Consider the following 19,783-nt stretch of genomic DNA (forward strand, 5'->3'; position numbering starts at 1 on the left):
GCAATCTCAGCGCTACTCACAAATCAAACAGCCCAGACTCGAGTAAACAAATCCAATCGTACGAGATTTTCACGAGACGAGACTGCACCCAGTAGGGAGGTTCTGCTCTACGTTTTGGGAACGCGACGCAAAGAATCACGCGAACTTTCTTCGCGTTCCCGTAACGTAAAGAAATGCTGTTCTGCTCTACGTTTCACCTAGAGAAGTCACGTGGAATGTGTACTGGGAATTTTCCCTTCCATATTTGGCAGTTTTCTGCATGCAGTTGATCGATACCCAGCAAATTTTCTCTGCGTGTGCCACAACGTAGAGAACCCCATCTCCGCGTAGAAATCTGGAGCCAAAACACGCGAAGCCGTAGACTCTAACCCAGACACCTGCTCTCTACGTGATTTCTCTACGTTTCACGTATAGCAGAACCTCCCTATTGGCTTGTTTCGTATGAAGCAAACAAGTCACTGAATGCATGAACCTCTCCATAATGGAGATTTTCCCTGATATGCGAATTTATCTTGCATACTAGTCCTGGGCCAATGCGTCCTTGAACCTTCCCCTACAGATTGGGAACTGCCAACGATGCTATGCCACTGCAAAATTCAGATTCTACCCTATGATCGGGGCACGGAATGCCGGAAGCAATCATGACCAGTGCCTTACTTGTAACGTACCAATGTACAATGAACATGAGTATTTCGACAACACATCTAAGCCTCAGCAGCAACATACAATGTAAGCCTTACCGTCAAGAAGGTGAACTCGCGTTCTTCGCACACTGTTGGCAAGGGCAAAGAGATACGAATGGATCTAAATCCGAATAAAATCAGCACACGTTTCCGTAAATGAAAGGGTGAGCATAAGCAAATGAATCGAAGGAAACTGGTCAACTCAGAGATCACTTGTCATTGAGTATTCCGTAAAAGGAGGCCTCGACAGCAGAAAAGCTAAATTTAGAAAAGAGATCCTGTCAGCTTTTCCATTATTTATTGTATTCCACCTAAAATCAGCACACTTTTCGTAAATGAAAGAGTCAACACAAGCAAATGAATCAAAGGGAACTGGTCAACTCACCTGTCATTGAGTAATATTCCGTGAAAAGAGGTCTCAGCAGAGCCGAAGCGAAATAAGCCAGGACACGAAATATCCGAAACAGCTCATGCAAGAAGCAGTTCCAAAGAAGGAAGTTCCTCGCGCATGCACATCCGAAAACGGACTGCATTGCATGCAACACAATGTCTGCCGTGCACGTGCACAGCACGCGGCTACCACCCGTTGGTAGATCTAATACCGAGCACCTTACGTAGAAACTTACGTAGCCTAAGTGAAGTACCGAGCACCTTACGTAGAAACTTACGTAGCATAGCGGTGTCGTTTTTTCTGCCATGTGAACACAATAATAGAAAAGCTGACAGGATCGCTTTTCTAAATAATTGCAAATTCGCAAAGAGGCAGAAGCTTGTCCCAATTATCTTGTTTGTGGTTAACAAACGCTCTAAGCATATCCTCAATTACTCTATTCATTCTCTCAGTCTGCCCATCGGTCTGTGGGTGATTGGCCGTACTAAACGACAAGGTGGTACCTAATTGATGAAACAATTCCCGGAAAAATTCAGAAGTAAATCTTGGGTCCCGATCACAAACAATAGTGGAACTCAAACCGTGTAATCTAAACACATTCTGGAGATACAAATCAGCAGAACCCTAAGCGTCAATTTTGGAAGTCGTGGGGACTAAATGGACACATTTTGTAAGCCGGTCAACAAATGTATAAATTGCATCAAAGCCCTGAGGGGTCTGGGGTAAGCCAACGATAAAGTCCATGGAAATATCTTTCCAGGGGGTGTCTGGTACTGAAAGCGATTGCAGCAAACCGGATCTAGGCAACCCACCCTTAGTGCGCTGACATATGCCGCAAGATTTAACAAATTTCTTCACGTCAAGGCCCATCTTGGGCCAATAGAAGAATTGACGAAGCCGGAAATATGTACGATCCCGTCCCTGATGGCCTGCCGTAACACAGTCGTGGTACTCCTGCAGGAGCTGAAGCCTTACTGCACACTTGGGTACACACAAGCGATTGTTTGGGGCTGCACGGAGGTATAGGTACCTGGACTCTTCATCCCAATAGTACCGCTCGTGTAGATTATCAGAGGAATCGCCGCGCAGCCGCTGAATTATTGGGGAAAGCTGTTCGTCATTCTGATATGCTTCCGAAATCATCTCAGCAACATTATCACTCAGTTCCAAAGCAAACTCAATCGTATTCAAATGGGGTGCTGGTAGGATGGGTGGGCAATCCTTTTCCTCAACTACATTGCCAATTGCCGACCCGCGCAGATCAGGGCGGCGGGATAACGCATCAGCCATATTTTCCTTGCCGGGTTTGTGATTAACTGTGAAGTCATAGTCTGCAAGAAATTCAACCCATCTAGCTTCGCGCTTGTGCTCAAGTAGACTACGGCCATGCTGTCACTGAACACTTCAAAATGCTGGAATAGATAAATTCTCCAGGATCGCAGTGCAAACACCACCGCCAGGGTTTCGCGTTCTGCAGCAGTGTAATTTCGCTCCGCTTGTGACAGCTTACGACTGGCATATGCCACAGGATGCCAAGCACTATCGTTTTCCCCCTGCTATTGCAAAATCACTTGCGTCTGTTGCAACTCTGAAAGGCTTCTGCACGCTTGCTAGTTTCAACAGCGGTGCACTCAACAAGGCCTGTCTCAGGGATTCGAATGCATGCTGACGGGGGCCACTCCATTCGAACCTGGCATGTTTGCCAGTGATCTCCTCTAATGGCCGCGATATAGTAGAGTAGTGCTCAATAAATCTTCTAAAGTAGTTCGCAAAACCAAGGAACTGTCTCACCTCCGTAACTGTCGTCAGTGGCTGCCATTCCCTCACTGCTTTAAGCTTCTTTGGATCTGGAGCGATACATTCACCGTCGATGCGATGCCCTAGAAACAGAACATCCTTGACACCAAACTCACATTTCGACTGCTTACAGAATAGCCTATTTTTCCGGAGCGTCTCAAGAACTGTCTGGATATGTTCAAGATGATCTTGCCAGGATTTGCTGAAGATAAGAATATCATCCAGAAACACTACCACAAACCGCCGTAAGTACGGTTGGAGAATACTGTTCATCAGTGACTGAAACGTGGCAGGGGCGTTAGTTAATCCAAAGCCCATGACCCGGAACTGGAAATGACCGAAGGGAGTATTGATAGCCGTCTTAGGTACATCTTCCTGACGGATCCTAAGCTGTATCCCGAGCGTAAATCCAGCTTACTGAAGTATGAGCTCCCTTGAATGGTATCAAACAGGTCATCAATGTTTGGGAGGCAAGCTTTGTTTTTGATGGTGATCCTGTTCAAATTCCGCCAATCACAAACCATGCGCAATGAGCCATCAGACTTTTTAACGAAAAAGACTGGGGCACCGTATGGTGACTTGCTGGGTTCGATGAAGCCCTTGCGGAGGAGTTCCGTGAGCTGGGCTTGCAATTCATCCATCTCGGGTTTGGGGAGACGGTAGGCAGCCCGTGATGGAGGAACGGCACCCTCCTCAGTCACAATCTCATGGTCGACATCCCTCTCTGGCGGAAGCTCGGTCGGCAGGTCGTCTGGAAAGATGTCCGAGTACCGCCGCAGAAGGTTAGCCAGTTGCTCTTGATGATCTGGGTGTTGTCTGGCGGCTGATGGCTTGCTGTCCTCCTCCTCGTCGTCAGTAGCGTTGACCCACGCCAGGATTCCCTGCGCGCCTTTCCTCAACTCGCGGCGAGCCTGGGAACCAGATATGAGCATGCTCTCAATTGGCGGCGACTCCTGATGCTCCGTATCACTATTTTGGCCGGAAGGGGGTTTAGCAACGAGCGGCTCTCCGTTCAGTTTGACTTCGTTGGTCTGAAAGTTGATATCCGGATTGTGTCTGGTCAGCCATGGCTTGCCCAGGATAGCATCATAGCGGCTCAACGGAAAAACTGTGAAAGATTGGGTGTCGCTGAAGTCTTTCACGATAACCTTTACCGGACCGGTCCTCTGCAGTCCCGATGATGTCGATGAGCCATCAGCCAGGGTTACCTTCAGTGTTTCGTCCTTGCTCTCCGTAACAAGGCCGTTTCTTTGCACGAAAGCTTCCGATATGAAGTCGTGCGTCGATCCCGAGTCAATAAGCATAATTGCCCGGCGGCCGTTGATCCTGCCCTCAACACGGAGAAGGTCATGCTCCAAAGGAAGCTCCGTGTCCTGTACTGCGAGATCAACGTTGCTGACATGGGATTCCTGTTCGGCAACATCTTCCGAATCAGCTTGCAGCGTCGGTTCTTCCAGCTCTAGTACGCTGTAACGGTTGCGTATGTCAACCGGGTAATCGTTGGGTGCTTTCCGCTTGGTCGCCAGCGAGCGCACGCCATTCTTCACTGGCGACCAGCGTTTGGGTGTTGATTGCTGGGACAATCCCGAGCTAGGTGACCTGGCTTCCGACAAGCAAAGCATCCACCCTGCCGACTCAGGTGACGCCTCAGATCAGTGGGGTGCTCTCGCAGCACCCGGGTCTTGACAGATGGGTGCAGTCCATTTACGAACAGCAGTCCTCGGGTCAACTCGTCGATCTCGGGCACTTGTAGGCTTAGACGTGAGAACTCGGTGACATAGCTCTCCAAGCTTGAGTGCTGCCTGACAGTGAAGAGATCCAGTCGCACCCGCTCTTGATGATGCAACGGACCGTACACCTTGGCGAGGGCTTCACGCAGCGCTGGCCACGTCGAGAACTCCACACCCGTATCCAACGATGCGATGAGCCATAGCTTGGCGTTGCCGCTCAGGGAGCCCGCTGCGTAATCCACCATCACCGATGAGTCGGTGATTCCCAGTGACCGAATCGCCAGCTCAATGGAGAAAGCCCACTCCTTGAACTGCGAGGGCTTGCCATCGAAGATCGGCGGCTCCAGACTTGGAGCATTGGACCCGCCTGCCAGGCTCACAAAGTGGATCAATTCCTTCATTCGCGGCAGGGAAGTTGACACCAAGTGGGGGTCTACAGTGAGCAAGAAGAGATCCATCCACCGTGGTGTCCCGCAAGGCTCCTCGATGTCTCCCGTCGTTTGGCTTCTGTATATGGCGCCCATCTTCGATGACCTAAAGCTGCCCAACCTAGCAAAGCACTGTGCGGACTTTATGCCTTTCTTGTATGCTGACGACATCGCTATTGCTGTCTCCAGCCGTCTGGTCGAGGCTCTCCAATCTGTCACTCAGGATCTGTTGAACCATGTTGCCGACTTCTGCCGGCGCAGCTGTATCACCCTGAATGGCTCAAAATCTGTGCAGGTTGTGATATCGACTTCATATGCCATCCGCTTTGCTGCCATCCCGCAGACCTTGAACGGCACACCTATCCCTTCAGCTGATTCAGCTCGCTTCCTCGGTATATTGGTCAACTCAACGATGAGTTTTAAGGAACAGTGCCTCGCTGCACGCCGTCGCATTGAACAACGCCTTCGAATCGTGCGAGCTACGAGTGGCCATAGCTGGGGCCTCAATCAGCAAAACACCACTCGGCTTGTCAACCAGTACGTGCTCTCTTCTGGTCTGTACGGGGCACCAGCCTACTATGGTCTTGCCACCAAGCAAGGTCAGCATCATCTTGATGTTGCCTACAATAGCTGCCTCCACCTCTCCACTGGGTGCACGAAGACAACACCTACGAATCAACTACGTGAAATAGCTGGTGCACCAACTATCCAGCTGTAAGTCGCGCGCCAGGCGGCCTGTATAGCTAACATCGCGAAGCCCCATAGTGCTCCTACGCCAGCTAGTGCCGTGTTGCAGTCAACATACCCTGTTCGGATCCACAACACCAAGGAGACATGGAGACAAATGGCAGAGCGGCATCTTCCACCATCCCCTGCACCTTTGCCATCCCATCCTCCACCCTGGTCCTCCGTTCCGAACCTATCTGTTTTCAAGTTCGCTTGCACCCGGTCTGACCCTCCTACTGTACGACTTGTAGAGGCACTAGCATGCCTGGAGGAAGCCTATCGCTCCTGTTGTTCCTCGCGGCGTCTAGACATTTTGGACAGATGGCAGTGTCTCTGACACCAACGCTGGTGGAGGTGGTTTTCTTGTCATGGAAACCACTGCAACCCAGCGGTCAGAGATACTGTCTGGGTGTCTACCAGCTGGCGCTGTCGCAACATCCTTCACTGCCGAAGTAGCGGCAGCAGCAGCTGGCCTGAGGGCAGTCTACGACCTTACCACCATGGAGACGGACGTTGTGCTGGTCACTGACAGCCTCTCCCTCGTAGATGCCCTCCGTGGAGACCCATACAGGATCAGCCCAGACACCATCGCTGCGTTCGATGCTCTGACAGAGGTTGCTCGGAAGGCGCATTCCATCAACCTTGTCTGGATCAGCAGCCACTGCGGTGTTGCTCTCAATGACAAGGCGGATCGCCTTGCGCGGAATGGAACACAGTGTGTACAGGCCCAGGTTCAGCTACCTATCCAAGCTGCCAAGGCTTCAATTCGGTCTGCAACCGCATACCCCCGGCCATTGCTCAACACCAGCAAGTTCCGCAGCCCTTCGTCCCGGCATGAGACCACCATCCTCAATCAACTCCTCACTGGCCACTGCAGCCTGCTGAACAAGTACTTGTTCCAGATTGAGGCGGCACCTTCACCCGATTGCACTCACTGTCCTGGAACAGTTGATGATGATGCCCACCTCCTGCTAGCTTGCCCTGCCAGACACAGCAGTCGAGCAGCTACACGTCTATGTACCTTCACGTCAGTCAGGGAAGCAATTCTCACACAACCATCAGAAGCTATCCAGTCCTTGCAACTGGAGAAACTGATCTAAGTTTCTACTACATGTACACTGTACTCTCAGTCTCACAGTCATTTTATTATGACTTGTAGTTACCGAAGACTGAGAAGAAGAAGGACGCACCCAACAAGTGCAAATCGTTGGATCCGTTGGTGTCTGTAGCACATGCTCATGTGGCGTCCCGCAGGGTTCCGTTCTCGGACCCGTGCCTTTCAACATCTACACCAGGGCATATGCCTACCATTGCCAGCCCGTCCCTCTCAGTGCAGTTTGCTGACGACATTGCTCGCACGTTCAGCCACCCTGATTGTCATGAAGTATTGTGAGTTCCCACAAAGTCTACAACCGAGATTTCTAACCACCTCCAGGAACGGAATCTAATCCTGAACACTAGCAAAAGCCATGTCCTGCGAATTCCCGGCCACGACATTACTGTCAAATGCCGTAGAAACTCGCTACCAGAACGGCAGTAGTCCCCCATGCGAAGTACCTGGGCATCACGATAGATGAGCACGTTAACAATGCTGTAAAGAAGGTCTCCCAGAGGGTGGGAGCACTCTGGAGAGTCCGCCGTTGCCTTACAAGAAGGTCCAGAGAACAGTACGTGAAATCCGTTGTGATGCCAGATTTGCTCTCCGGGTCCGTGGCGTTCTCTGCATGGTTGCCTTCGACAAGACCAGCGGAGCCGCCTTAAGGTCCAACAAAACCGTGCGGCACCCGCCTTATTCGGCCTGCCACCTCGCACAAGCGCCCAACCTCTGCTTGCTCGTCTGCAGCTGCATGGCATCTGAGAGGTCCACAAGCAAAATACCCTTGTTATGATCTGGCGTTGGTCGAATGGACGGGCAAGCAATGCACTGCAAGCCCTTCTGGAGCGTCCCAGTACTCGCACAACGCGCGCGCAACGCAGCTTGGGTCTTCGGTTGCCCGAATCTGCGTCCAAAGCCGGCCATGACCGTTCAACCGCTCGCGGGTCCATTTTATGGAACACCCTGCCATCCGACGTGCGTGGTATTACCCAGTAGACCTACCACCAGTTCAAACACGCCTGCCTCCCGCGTTCTGTCTTGCTAGCAGTAGCACCCACTACTGAACACTATACTAATATTATGACTGTAGATCTACCTTTGAACGTTTGCGGTAGTCCACAGTAGATCTACCAGTCGTGTACATGGTGTACGTGTGTTGTCTACCGCCTCCCCTTTGTTTTGTTCTAATGTTGTTCATTGACTGAGCGTTCTTTGCTTTGTACTACACCCTTGCTATCATGTTTAGGCTATTTTCCACAGCCAACTCAAGATCAACTAACAGTTAATGAGGAGTGGACTCACCGAAACACTGTGTATTGAGCAGGGACTGGTGCATTCTTGCAGCGTAATGCAGGTTTGCTGAATGATCCACACAGGATCATTACTAGGAGAGAGAGAGAGAGAGAGAGAGAGAGAGAGAGAGAGAGAGAGAGAGAGAGAGAGAGAGAGAGAGAGAGAGAGAGAGAGAGAGAGAGAGAGAGAGAGAGAGAGAGAGAGAGAGAGAGAGAGAGAGAGAGAGAGAGAGAGAGAGAGAGAGAGAGAGAGAGAGAGAGAGAGAGAGAGAGAGAGAGAGAGAGAGAGAGAGAGAGAGAGAGAGAGAGAGAGAGAGAGAGAGAGAGAGAGAGAGAGAGAGAGAGAGAGAGAGAGAGAGAGGAAGCTGGGTTGCAACTCCGAGTTTCACGTAGCCACCATTATCAGGGAAGAGAGAGAGAAGTTGTTATTTTGCAACTCCGAGTATCAAGTAGTCACGATCATCAGGCAACTTGCAACTTCGACTTTCACGTAGGCAACCTCTGTCTCTCTCTCTGCCTCTGTCTCTCTCAAACAATAATGAATCAGCATGCATTGGACTTGCATTCCACTTACCCAGACACGAAAACACAACAGCATGAGCAGAGGCTACACCACCACATACCACCCCACACGGCACTAAAATCCGAGTCCGAAATGTTAGTTGCAACCCCACTCCTGTGTGAGAGGTGTTGTTGGCTTGCTGCTGCTTCCATAATGAATGATTATGTAGTATAATTGTCTCATAGATAAGAGGAAGATCATACCTAAAGGCTTCAACACTAGAGGCACTAACTGACCTATGTGAGCAGGCTAGAGGGGGGGGGGGGGAGGCAGGGCAGAACTGAAGCTACCTGCAAGTTGTCATTACAAATAACAGCTATTGCTAAAGTTTGTTTTCAACAACAACAACAACAACTGCGTGAGAATAAAAGAGTTCAAACTGCAGGACAATGAAAACAATGGAGTGCAATGGCCGCTAAATATTCCTACTAGCTTGTAAATCTACACTAAATTGACCTAAATTCTACCTTAACCATAAAAAAAACTTGATGAAGAGACGGAAAAGAATGGGAGGGTAATAACGGAAACACGTGTTCACAGAAGGAGAATGGAGGAGGCGGATTGCGCAATGATACTGACAATCTTGTGTGGGCGGGCGGCTTTCGCACGAGAGCAAAGAATATTTTTTAGTCTCAAAATAGGTATAGGAGTATGCTTTGCAGATTGGCTGCTAACATAATTTTACTCTACTAGTTATAATAAAGTGTCCTGGCTGGCAGGAGGGGAACACTCATCATTTCACTCATCTATACTGAGTCGTCAATATGTCGTCAATGAGTTGGCAACAGGCAATTCTAGCAGTATGATCATATCAAGTTAGCGCCGGCAACTGGTTGCCTGACTGGCAGCACTGACGTCCAGGCAGATAGCGATACCAGTGCGTGTGTACCTTTGTAGCTCCATCCCTCCGGTTTGTGAAGCAGAGGGACAGCATGTGTAATGGAACTCCGGGCGGCTTTGGCAAGGCAATAGCGCAGCTGTGAGCGAAATGCTCTTCTTGTTGTGTATAGTCACAATCAGTATCCACAGGGCCACACAACATACACACACACACACGTGCACACACACACACATGCACGCACATACACAAATGTGCATGCATGCTAACACACACACACTAACACACACACACACACACACACACACACACACACACACACACACACACACACACACACACACACACACACACATACACACACACACACACACACACACACACACACACACACACACACGCGCGCACCGGCAAGAAGACAATATCATAAATAGGTTGCTCCGTGATGTGGCATCATAGCCGTCTCGGTCGGCATCTGACCTAGTTGCGACTGGCCATAGCCGACATTAAAGCGGTTGCTGTCCAGCGTTGCATCAATCATCATTGGTTGAAGGCTACCAGCGGCACCGACTCCAGCTCCCATGTCCATTTGCATGGCGGCTGCGGAAGTCTGGTCAGCGCTGCCACCCATACCGGACACAAGGCTGTCCTGCATGTTGGACGGAGACGAGTAGCCCGACCCGGCGAAACGATTCTGCGACACAGCACCGCCTATCTGACTGGACATGAATGGCTGCTGCTGTTGTTGCTGTGCATGGTGTTGTGCATGGTGTTGTGCTTGTGACAAGCCAGCGGCAGCACCGCCGCCGCTGGGAATTTCACCCGGCTGATACACACTCTGCTGCAGCTGCTGCTGTTGTTGCTGCATTCGGCCCTGCAAACTGCCGCCGCCACCACCGCCTGGCACGTAGCCGGGGTGAAGATCGTGCTGGCCTTGCGCCGCCGCCGACAGTCCCCCTCCCAGCGACATGTCCTGTAGGCCGTACGCGGAGTCGCCCGATGCATCTCTCATGTGCGCTGTCATCACGTTGCCACCCGACGTGCCAGGTGATGCTACGCCGGACGAGTACTGCCAGGATTGATTGCTTGGCGAGCCCATGAACGCACCGAGACCGGGACTGGTCGACTGCCTCATCCGCTGCACACCTCTCTGGCGCTGCTGCTGTTGCTGTTGTTGAACTTCTTCTAGGCGTTTTGCATCCTCAAGACGCTTCTGCTGGAGCAGTTTCTGGTTCACGGCCATGGATTGGCCTGCAGCAACACCACGAGGGTCTAGCATGCTAGCGGCACGGGCACGCGTCTCACCGCTGTTGGGGTATGAGGTGTGCATGTGAGGCGCCGAGAACTGATGACTGTGGACAATGTCGCTCAGCGCTCGCGCATCCTGCGTGGGCGTGAAGAACGGTGTGGCCTGCTGCTGCGGCTGGTGAAAACTGCCGCCTCTACCCCGACTATCATGCTCTTGACCAGGATTGTTCCAGTTAGTCTCACCCAGCATGTGACTAAGAGATGACACAAGATATCAAGGACACACACGCACACGTAGAGTTTGAGAACCTCACCTAAATCCCTAATGCTTCTGTCTCTCAAACTTACTGAGTAGAGGGGTTCAGAGACTCGTTTGTCTTGTACGAGACGAGTCAATGGATCAGGGGTCTGGGTTAGAATTCCGTAAAGATCCCGTAGATCGGATTCGTTGACACGAGTCCGGGCTGTTACCATGGAAATCAAAGCGCACCTTGTTCGCGAGTCACTTAACCTCTTATGCATTACACAATTCATACACGAAGTGAAATCGATTTCATTTCGAGTACGGGTTCGCAACCAGTCACCGACCCTCCCTGATACTTGTTCCCAAGAGACCTAGCTTTGCATCCTACGTACTTTTTGGTGTTTTCATGCACCTTCACCCATCAAGGCGCTTGGTGGCACTAACAAGGTACATTTCTGAGTGCAATACATGTTCACATACTGCGTATGTATGGTATTAGTGGGGCCGCAGGAGTCAACTTTGGATAAGAAGTACCTCAAATACTACGCACTTTTTCCCACTTCCCGAGGGTGTACGTCTTATCCCAGTTCCACTGTATCTCAACGTGTTGGGCATCATAACCACTGTAAGGCGTGAAGTGCGGCTGAGCGGAGGAGAGGTTATTAGCAATAGACCAATCCCGAAAAGATTGTCTGGGTTCGTGAAAGGGGGCACGCGTGCAAGCCAGCTCATGTGAAGTGCATCGTTTTGTATTCAGTTTGTGTGTGTCAGCTCGTGGCGGAGGAGAGAGAGACTTTTGCTCGCCGAGCTGAAGCTAAAGGATTTGATGGAGTCCTGCCAGCAGCTAGTCAAAGGACCTTCGGTACCTTAGGCAGGCCCTGATGGAGTTTGGAGGCCATCTAGCTCTCGGTGAGGAGAGAAACATTCGCGTGGCGATCGACTCTCCGTAAAAAATACAAGCTACATAGCGCCGACATACTGCAACAGCTAAGATTTCAACTAACTTCTCGATCTGCTGCTTCACAAAGTTCAACTATTTACAAGTCCTGACTGTTGTAGTCTGAAGCTGGAGTCTCATCGCCCACCTACAGGTAGCTTTTGGAGCTGATGGATTTCCCGACTTGGACTCCTTCCGCAAACTCTCGCAACAGTACTATAGTGTATGCTGTGTTCCCGCACGCTCGTGTCGACATGTCACCTACTGCGACATGTCACCCACTGCACATGTACCGGATTGCGGAGGCGGAAGAGCTTGACGAACTCCGCTGACTCCAGGTTGCCGAAATACCGCCGTCGTCTTCGTTCTTATCGCTGGAGACATTCTCCCCTTCCAGGACCTGCGCATAGTTGTCGTCCCGGGGGTAGAGACTATGTTGTCTTTCGAAATAGTTCTTCATCAAGCTCGCGCGAATGATGATTCTCATCATGAACTCGTTCCGACGGTGTGACATGGCGATGGTCTTTGGCGGGGCACTGGCTTGGCGAAAACGCAATCTTCTTGCGCAGTACAACATTGATCGGCTGCAGATGAGTACAGTCACTTCGTGGTTGGTCCTATAGGAGGGCAGCTGCCAGGAAAGAGGCAGGACTCATCGAAGACGAAGCGCTCGCAACAAACAATAGCGCTCGAAATATCTCGTAAGATTTAGGGCCTATCGCTTTGATCCATAGCGCTCACAGCTTTGCCTACTTCATCAAGGTGAGCTCTACATGTTCGTTGACCTCTTCACACTACACAGAAGAGCGAAACAAGGATTATGGATTAGCATTTCGACTCCAACAGGAGAACATTATCAGTGCGAGGGAGAAACCCACACAGAGATTTGCTTTCTGTCGGATCGTCTCTCTTGCATGCAACTAACGAGAAGATCGTGTACTTACCCCCGCATTCACACGCAAACTATCAAACATATCCTGGGCTGCATGCTGATCAGGTAGTGCCATGTATGTGTTTTACCGTGTACTCTCAGGTGACATGCCCCCTTTCGAACCCAGACAATCTTTTCGGGATTGGTCTATTGATTATCCTGATCCTGTGGCGGGGTTTGAACATGATACCCTCAGCACTACAAACTATGCCCACTTGTGCCCCTGCTCACATGGCATGCCACTTTTCCACATGTCATGAACAGCATAGAGTCTTGCAATACACTGGAGTATGTCACAAGGGTGTTGTCACGGGAACAGCCAACCACTGTCCAGCCCAAGCTGGCTATATATGGCCCCACCAGTAAGTATTGCCTTGCTGAACGACAGGTTGTCTGGTGCGGATTGCTGATCCTACTGGACGCAGTTCCTCATGCAGCACAGCAAAAAAACCATTCGACATCAGAACACAATAGGAACTGATGCAAACTACCGCATCCCTACCTGCAGGCGAATGACATCATCACACATGCTTACGAAGCCACTCCATGCAAACCACTTCAACTGATGACATCATTCTGACGGATGACATCATCGGGTATGCTTAGTACAGAGTATCAGTTCCCGTGCTAGTTGCCGCATTCAGCACAAATCCACTGACGCTGATATATTCCACAACCTCCATACACTAGTGGAGTGTTTACTATTATTATACCTGGGGCGTGTAGGCCTGCTCAGCTTCCAAATTCATGAAGCAGATAGGACAAACAGCACGTACAGGTCACATGTGTGATCACTGCCACACAAATACTCTCCATCTGTGCACTGGAGTGTAGCGGAAAATAGCATGACCCAGCAATGGCTATGCACTGGCCATGTGATCAGGAAAAAAAGGTGAGAATATCTGCAGGAACGTGCAAACTGGTTGTGCCCTGGCGCACAGAAAATCACTTCCCAAGTGCATTCATAGAAGTGGTGTACTTCAGGCCACTAGCTGCCGCCATTCATCAGCGAATGGCATTGCAGTATTTGCCCTACAAGCCATGCAACACACCCCTGTACAATATTCAATATCCGTTACAACTAATACAAGCCTGGTCTGGGAAGCTGAGTAATGCAGTTACTGGTGTACCAAGGGACATTTTATGCGTCGGGCAATGGGGAAGTTTTTTGGGTCTAAAGATGTAAATTGAATCTAACTGTTATACACAACATAACTATGCATTCTTCTTTTGAAACGTTTCTTCCTGCAGACTTGCCACACGTGCCGCTAAACATACGCGTTGGGAGTTGCAGCACCTGCACTTATGGAAATGAGGACTATTTCTTCACACACCAGGTGGCATAACTCCATGGATCTTCCTGGCCTTATCCATCCATCCCCCCCCCCTTTCCCTCTCTCTCCCTCTCTCTCTCTCTCTCTCTCTCTCTCTCTCTCTCTCTCTCTCTCTCTCTCTCTCTCTCTCCCTCTCACTCACTCTCTCTCTCTCTCTCTCTCTCTCTCTCTCTCTCTCTCTCTCTCTCTCTCTCTCTCTCGCTCTCTCACTCTCTCTCTCTCTCTCTCTCTCTCTCTCACCTCTCTCTCTCTCTCTCTCTCTCTCTCTCTCTCTCTCTCTCTCTCTCTCTCTCTCTCTCTCTCTCTCTCTCTCTCTCTCTCTCTCTCTCTCTCTCTCTCTCCCGAGGCTCCCCCCCCCCACCACCACCACCTGCACCACTGTCTTCTCACTCACTCCTGTCACCGTGTGTGTGTGTGCGTGTGTGTGCTTATGTGCCTGGGCTCTCGTCAAAGCCTAGTGAACCCCTGGGCATCCTCTGTCAAAAAGACAATAATTGAGGCTGAACAATGCCACCAAGGCCACGCATGGTGCACTAGTACAAACCTGGGCAGCTACACGCAGCTACACGCAGCCATCGCCCACCAATAGCCCCACTGACCAATGTCTATATCAAGTTACTGTATTTGTTATTATTTATTCATATTTTAATAGGGCAGTCCCATAATAGGGCAGTCCCATATGTATTTGCCAGAGTCTAGTGCATACTTTAGATGTACTATAATTATCAATCCCAAAATCTCAGGTGCGCCCTATGCTCAGGATATGAAAATGCGCGTACGTATACATGTACTTCGAAATGTAATGCAATGCATCAAATTGTTGAGAAGTTTGCCACCGCTCAGCCTGGGCAAGCCATATGTGTGCATGACTTTTCCAGTGTCTACAGCTACACTGCTGATGCATGATGCATGTGAGACCCCCCCTGTAGCATATGCATTATACACATGTACATATTAGTGTTAGTGGACAGTATAGCGTAACTTGTAGTTCCTTGGTCTTTCTCTTTGTACAAATTAGTAATCTTGTGGTAAATTCTGACAATGGTCACACTAAGGTACTGTCTTTACGATCGACAATGCTCTGAAATCCAGCCTGCGCGTTATACTCCAGATACACCTTAAATTGCCAAAATCGTTACTAAAGGGGGGGGGGGGGTGCGCATTATACTCAGGTGTGTCTTATACTCCCGAAATGCGGTAACTCTTGAACTGATTGCCAACCTTTGGTTTGAGTCTGACTTCAATGTGTCGGTGGTGAATTGTGTGGCTGCAGCATGCACAGGAATATCTCAGGATCAAATAACAATGTGCTGCGTGCTATATTGACTTTACTGATTGCAGTACTGGTTTAGGAATCCTCCACGTCCACCCACCCCCTCCGTTTTTTCCCCTTTCTCCTCTGTTTCATTTCATTTCTCTTTTTCAGTCGTCCCTCTTGATATTTGTACGTTGTACTGTTGAGGCAATGAACTTAAATAGTATAACATTACTAAGCCGTCAACTCCCTCAACTGATGACAACTAAACCATGATAGAATAGATTCTTGGTTAGAAGGAAACAAATCAGTATACGCAGCACAGAAGACATAATAGCTTTGTCTGGGCCTTTCGTACCAGTGCCGGTTATAAGGACTTGCTTGCTGCCGTGTTAATGACCATCGTATTCGACTTGAAACTATTGGTACGAAAGCCCTAGTCGAAACTACTTACAGTCAACTTTGCGTATAACGACACTCGGCGGGGCATCAGAGAAGTGTCCTTATTCGCGAAGTGTCGTTATACCCGAAGTCTCATTATAATTATGTATCACAGTTACATGGGACTTTGCTCTGGGCATGGAAATTCTGTCGTTATTTACGAATTGTCGTTATATCCGCAGTCGTTATTAGCGAATTTGACTGTATATGGCTTCTGTGCTCCGTGTGTTAAACTATGATAGCTTTTACTTTGTACTTTTCAAATAATTTTAATTACAAAGGCCTGGCTTGTTCTTGCAAGCTTGTCACCGAATACTCCCATCATGTTGTAACAGTTTTGTAACAGTTTTACACCATCTAATCAGTCTAACAAGAATGTGCCTTTACGAGATTTTGCGTAGGTAAAGGCCATACTTTTTATTGATCATTTTTGAAATCCAGAAACGGCCATACTTTTTTTTGTTGATATACAAATAATTCGCCATTTCCTGTACTGACAGAATTTGCCTTTGCAGTGATTACTTATGCACTTTCCTAGGTATTGGCTTGGCTTTTCTGGATAGTGTTCAGAACACTATTAGATAAAAAATTCATTCCAGGACTTATCAGTTCATCACTTTCTTGCTTTTACTGGTAAATTTTAAGTAAGTTGCGTGTTGTGCCAGTGCATAACAGTGCATAACAGTGCCCAAATTTGTAGCACTCACTTGATGTAGTTTGCCTTTCCCTCTCTTTTCAAAGCTTCCTCCCATCCTGGTCCCAGTGCTCGATCACCAACATCCAGGCTGCCCTGCTGTGTGGCCATGGGCAGCTCACCCACCCTGGCTGACTGCGTTCCGTACAGAGACTGGGCAGGCAGGGACACTGAGCGACTGTGTCCAACGTGAGCACCATGCCCGTGGACACCACGCAGCTCGACCGCCGAACCAATATCCTGCTGCTGCTGTTGCATGTTCGAGTCCATGCTGTTATCCCTGCTGTGCTGTGCTGAGCTCAGCGAGACCGTGTTGCCACTGTTCGAGTTGCTCGCCATAGCATTGGTGCTCTGCGGACGAAAGAAGGAGCTGGGCAGATCCCTATCCTTCATGGGGACACTGCGCTGTTTAGCTGGATTGACCAAGGCCTCGAACAACGCGTGCATCTCCTGCTCGGAATCCTGTCGCATGTGTACAACGCTGCTGGTCGCTTGAGCCTCTCCACCGCTGGCCAGAAGCGATCCATTCTGGCTGGCTAACCTGCCCTCCATCAGCGCAGTAAGGGCGGCCAGCTATGAGAGTTGGTTTGGGGAGACGATATTTGTTTGAGGTTCAGGCTCGGCAGCCTTCCCTAGGCTACGCTACTGGTGTCGTGATGCACTGATGGGCTTGAAGCTGGTAGTGCTGCTGAGTGCAGCTACAGAACGACAAGCAAATCTACCCAAAAACGAATTTCCTATGCGCCTCGATCCAAGCCGTGCTGTTGCCAGTTTTGGCAGGGGATTCTTGGCAATGATGTGTTGAACAGCACAGGGACACATGTATGTACATGATGCAGCAGTACAGTCAGTAGCAACACTCAACAGCCTGCATTGCTATCAAGTATCATCAGTGGCCATGGATCGGCAGTCGGTACGGATACTTCTGCAACTCGTCAATGCCAAATGCCTGGACTTGTACAATCATGCATTGTGATGACTCGCGCAGTAGCTTTGTAACATTCTCACTCTTCTCTCAAGTCACATGTCGGCACCTGATCGACGTCAGTACTGGGACTTGGTGGCAAACACGAGAAACTCCCCATGCATCAGATGCACTGAAGGCGCTAGCAAACAAGGAAGGACTCACTTACATAGACGCTGCGTCGATCCAGCTAGGACAACACACATGATAACAAGGCAGGTCCGCTGAATCGCTGATATGCATATGATGAGTGATGTACAGGGGCACGTGCAGGTCCGCCATGCCATGGGTAAGTCTGTAGTACTACACAGTACAGCCCCAGACTGCCCAGTACATACAGCGCTGGCAACTGAAATCCGACCCCTGAGTGGTGGGTTCACGATCGCGGTCGTCGCGATGTGAGCGCATCGCTCAGGGGGGAGTGTCGGATTTCAGTTGCCAGCTACTGTCTACACTGTCTGTACATGTGTAGACAGTAGATCTACGTCGTGTGCGCTGCTAGTACATACGTGTAGTAGCACTAGTACTACTACTGTACTTAGTAGTAGCAGTAGCAGTAGCGCGCTGCAACTGTGCAAGACTTAGTGCAAGCCGGACTGCCACTACTCACTAGTCTACCAGTACCATGGCCTACGGGCACTAGCACTGCACTGGTGTGACCAACGTGTTCACGGACGGACTCTGTGGTCGCACCATGTCGCACCATGTCGCACCATGTCGATTTTACGGTACAGGTAAACTACTATGGTATAGTGAGGTTTTGCATTCCGAAATTCGGCAAAAAGATTCGGCACGCGGGAGCGAGGTCGAAAATGCACACGAAGATTCGGCATGTTTGTTCGGAAAAAGCTCACTTTGCCGAAAATATTTTTCGGATGAATCTTCTTGTAGAAGAGCGCTAGCGCGTGATTTATTCAAAGAGGTTTCTTATCTCAGCATCGCTTCGCCTCCGTCTTTGGCGACATCAGCATCGTCAGCTACCTCTGATTGCTCCTCTCCACTGCCTGTCTACTCTCTTTCGCCTGGAGTATCCTCACCGTCATCTGTGTGGCTGAAAAGACTATGGCGATACGCATAAAATTTGACTTGGCCATGGAGTTGGTTTTTCTGAGGCGACAGGGGAGGCAGGTTTGGCCCTCGACTCTTTGGGCGATCAAAGTTCGTTGGAATCAGCAAGAAAAGGAGCACGGGACAGGACATTGCTGATGCTGGGGCTCACGAAATGAAAACACATCATTTTCGACTTGCAAAACAAACGTTGGTGCGAAAATTCGGCATTTTGATGTTCGACAAATGACCGAAGAATGCCGAACCGAAATTCGGAATGCAAAACCTCACTATTATTACTGTTATAATCATAACCCAATAGTAGTAGTAGTAGTAGATTTTATTATTTTACTAGGGGAGTCCCAACAGGCGTTGCCTTTTTACTGGGAACCCTAGGTGAATTTTTACCATGTTTACATACAGAGTAAGAGACGGGGCCTGACGGCAGTCAGTGGGAAGAGCATTCCATCTGTCTGCCGCCAGGAAAGAAATAGAACGCATGCCATATTGCGTAGAAACAGGCGGAAGAACTAATGCGCGCTGTGCCTGGCCGCGCGTGCGAGCCTGGTGTCCAGGCACAGCAGCCCTAAGCTGGAACAAGGATTGGAGAAGGGGACTAGCAAGATGTGGGGTCAAGCAGCGGTACACGAAAACATAGAGTTTAAGATTTGTGCGCTGTTCAAAAGAATAGAGATGATAACCCAATACTATAACCCAATACTATATAATTAGATAAACCTTGTTATAGTTCACCCATATTGTTAGATTGACAGCATGACACAAGGTGGAGGACACTGTGTTCGGAAACAGTGACCTTACTTTTAAGTTACTACAACCTTCCGCGGTTGACAGAGCCCTGGTCCCTGCAGACCATTTGAACCATATGGGTGTTGAACCCGGTTCTGACCCTCATTATGCTAGGGGAGGGGGGGGGGGTGAGGTTGGAGACTACTCCTTACGTCCGTCGTGTATTCTTTGATCGTTCCTGGATGTCGTCCTGGTAGTCATGTAGCTACTTAAACCTCAACTTCTTTTCTTCCAACTTCTGCTCATGGCGTCCTTCTCTCAGCTCGTCACCTGTCGTGTGTGTTCCGACGTGGTGAAGGTCTACCCATGGCCACGTCGGGACATCACCAGCCCCGTCC

General features: G+C 49.7%; 1 protein-coding gene across 1 annotated transcript; it reads right to left on the reverse strand.

The window, feature by feature from the left end:
- Nucleotides 1–8,801: 8,801 nt before the first annotated feature.
- Nucleotides 8,802–17,502, reverse strand: LOC135809298 (WW domain-containing transcription regulator protein 1-like). Its single transcript, XM_065322625.1, has 2 exons — nucleotides 16,641–17,502; nucleotides 8,802–11,045 (listed from the first exon to the last, which is right to left on the reverse strand). The coding sequence occupies exons 1-2, from the start codon at nucleotides 17,177–17,179 to the stop codon at nucleotides 9,968–9,970; spliced, it is 1,617 nt and encodes a 538-aa protein (XP_065178697.1). The 5' UTR covers nucleotides 17,180–17,502; the 3' UTR covers nucleotides 8,802–9,967.
- Nucleotides 17,503–19,783: the final 2,281 nt, after the last annotated feature.

This window comes from Sycon ciliatum, chromosome 2 (assembly GCF_964019385.1).
Source record: "Sycon ciliatum chromosome 2, ocSycCili1.1, whole genome shotgun sequence".
In the NCBI taxonomy this organism is placed as follows: Eukaryota; Metazoa; Porifera; class Calcarea; order Leucosolenida; family Sycettidae; genus Sycon; species Sycon ciliatum.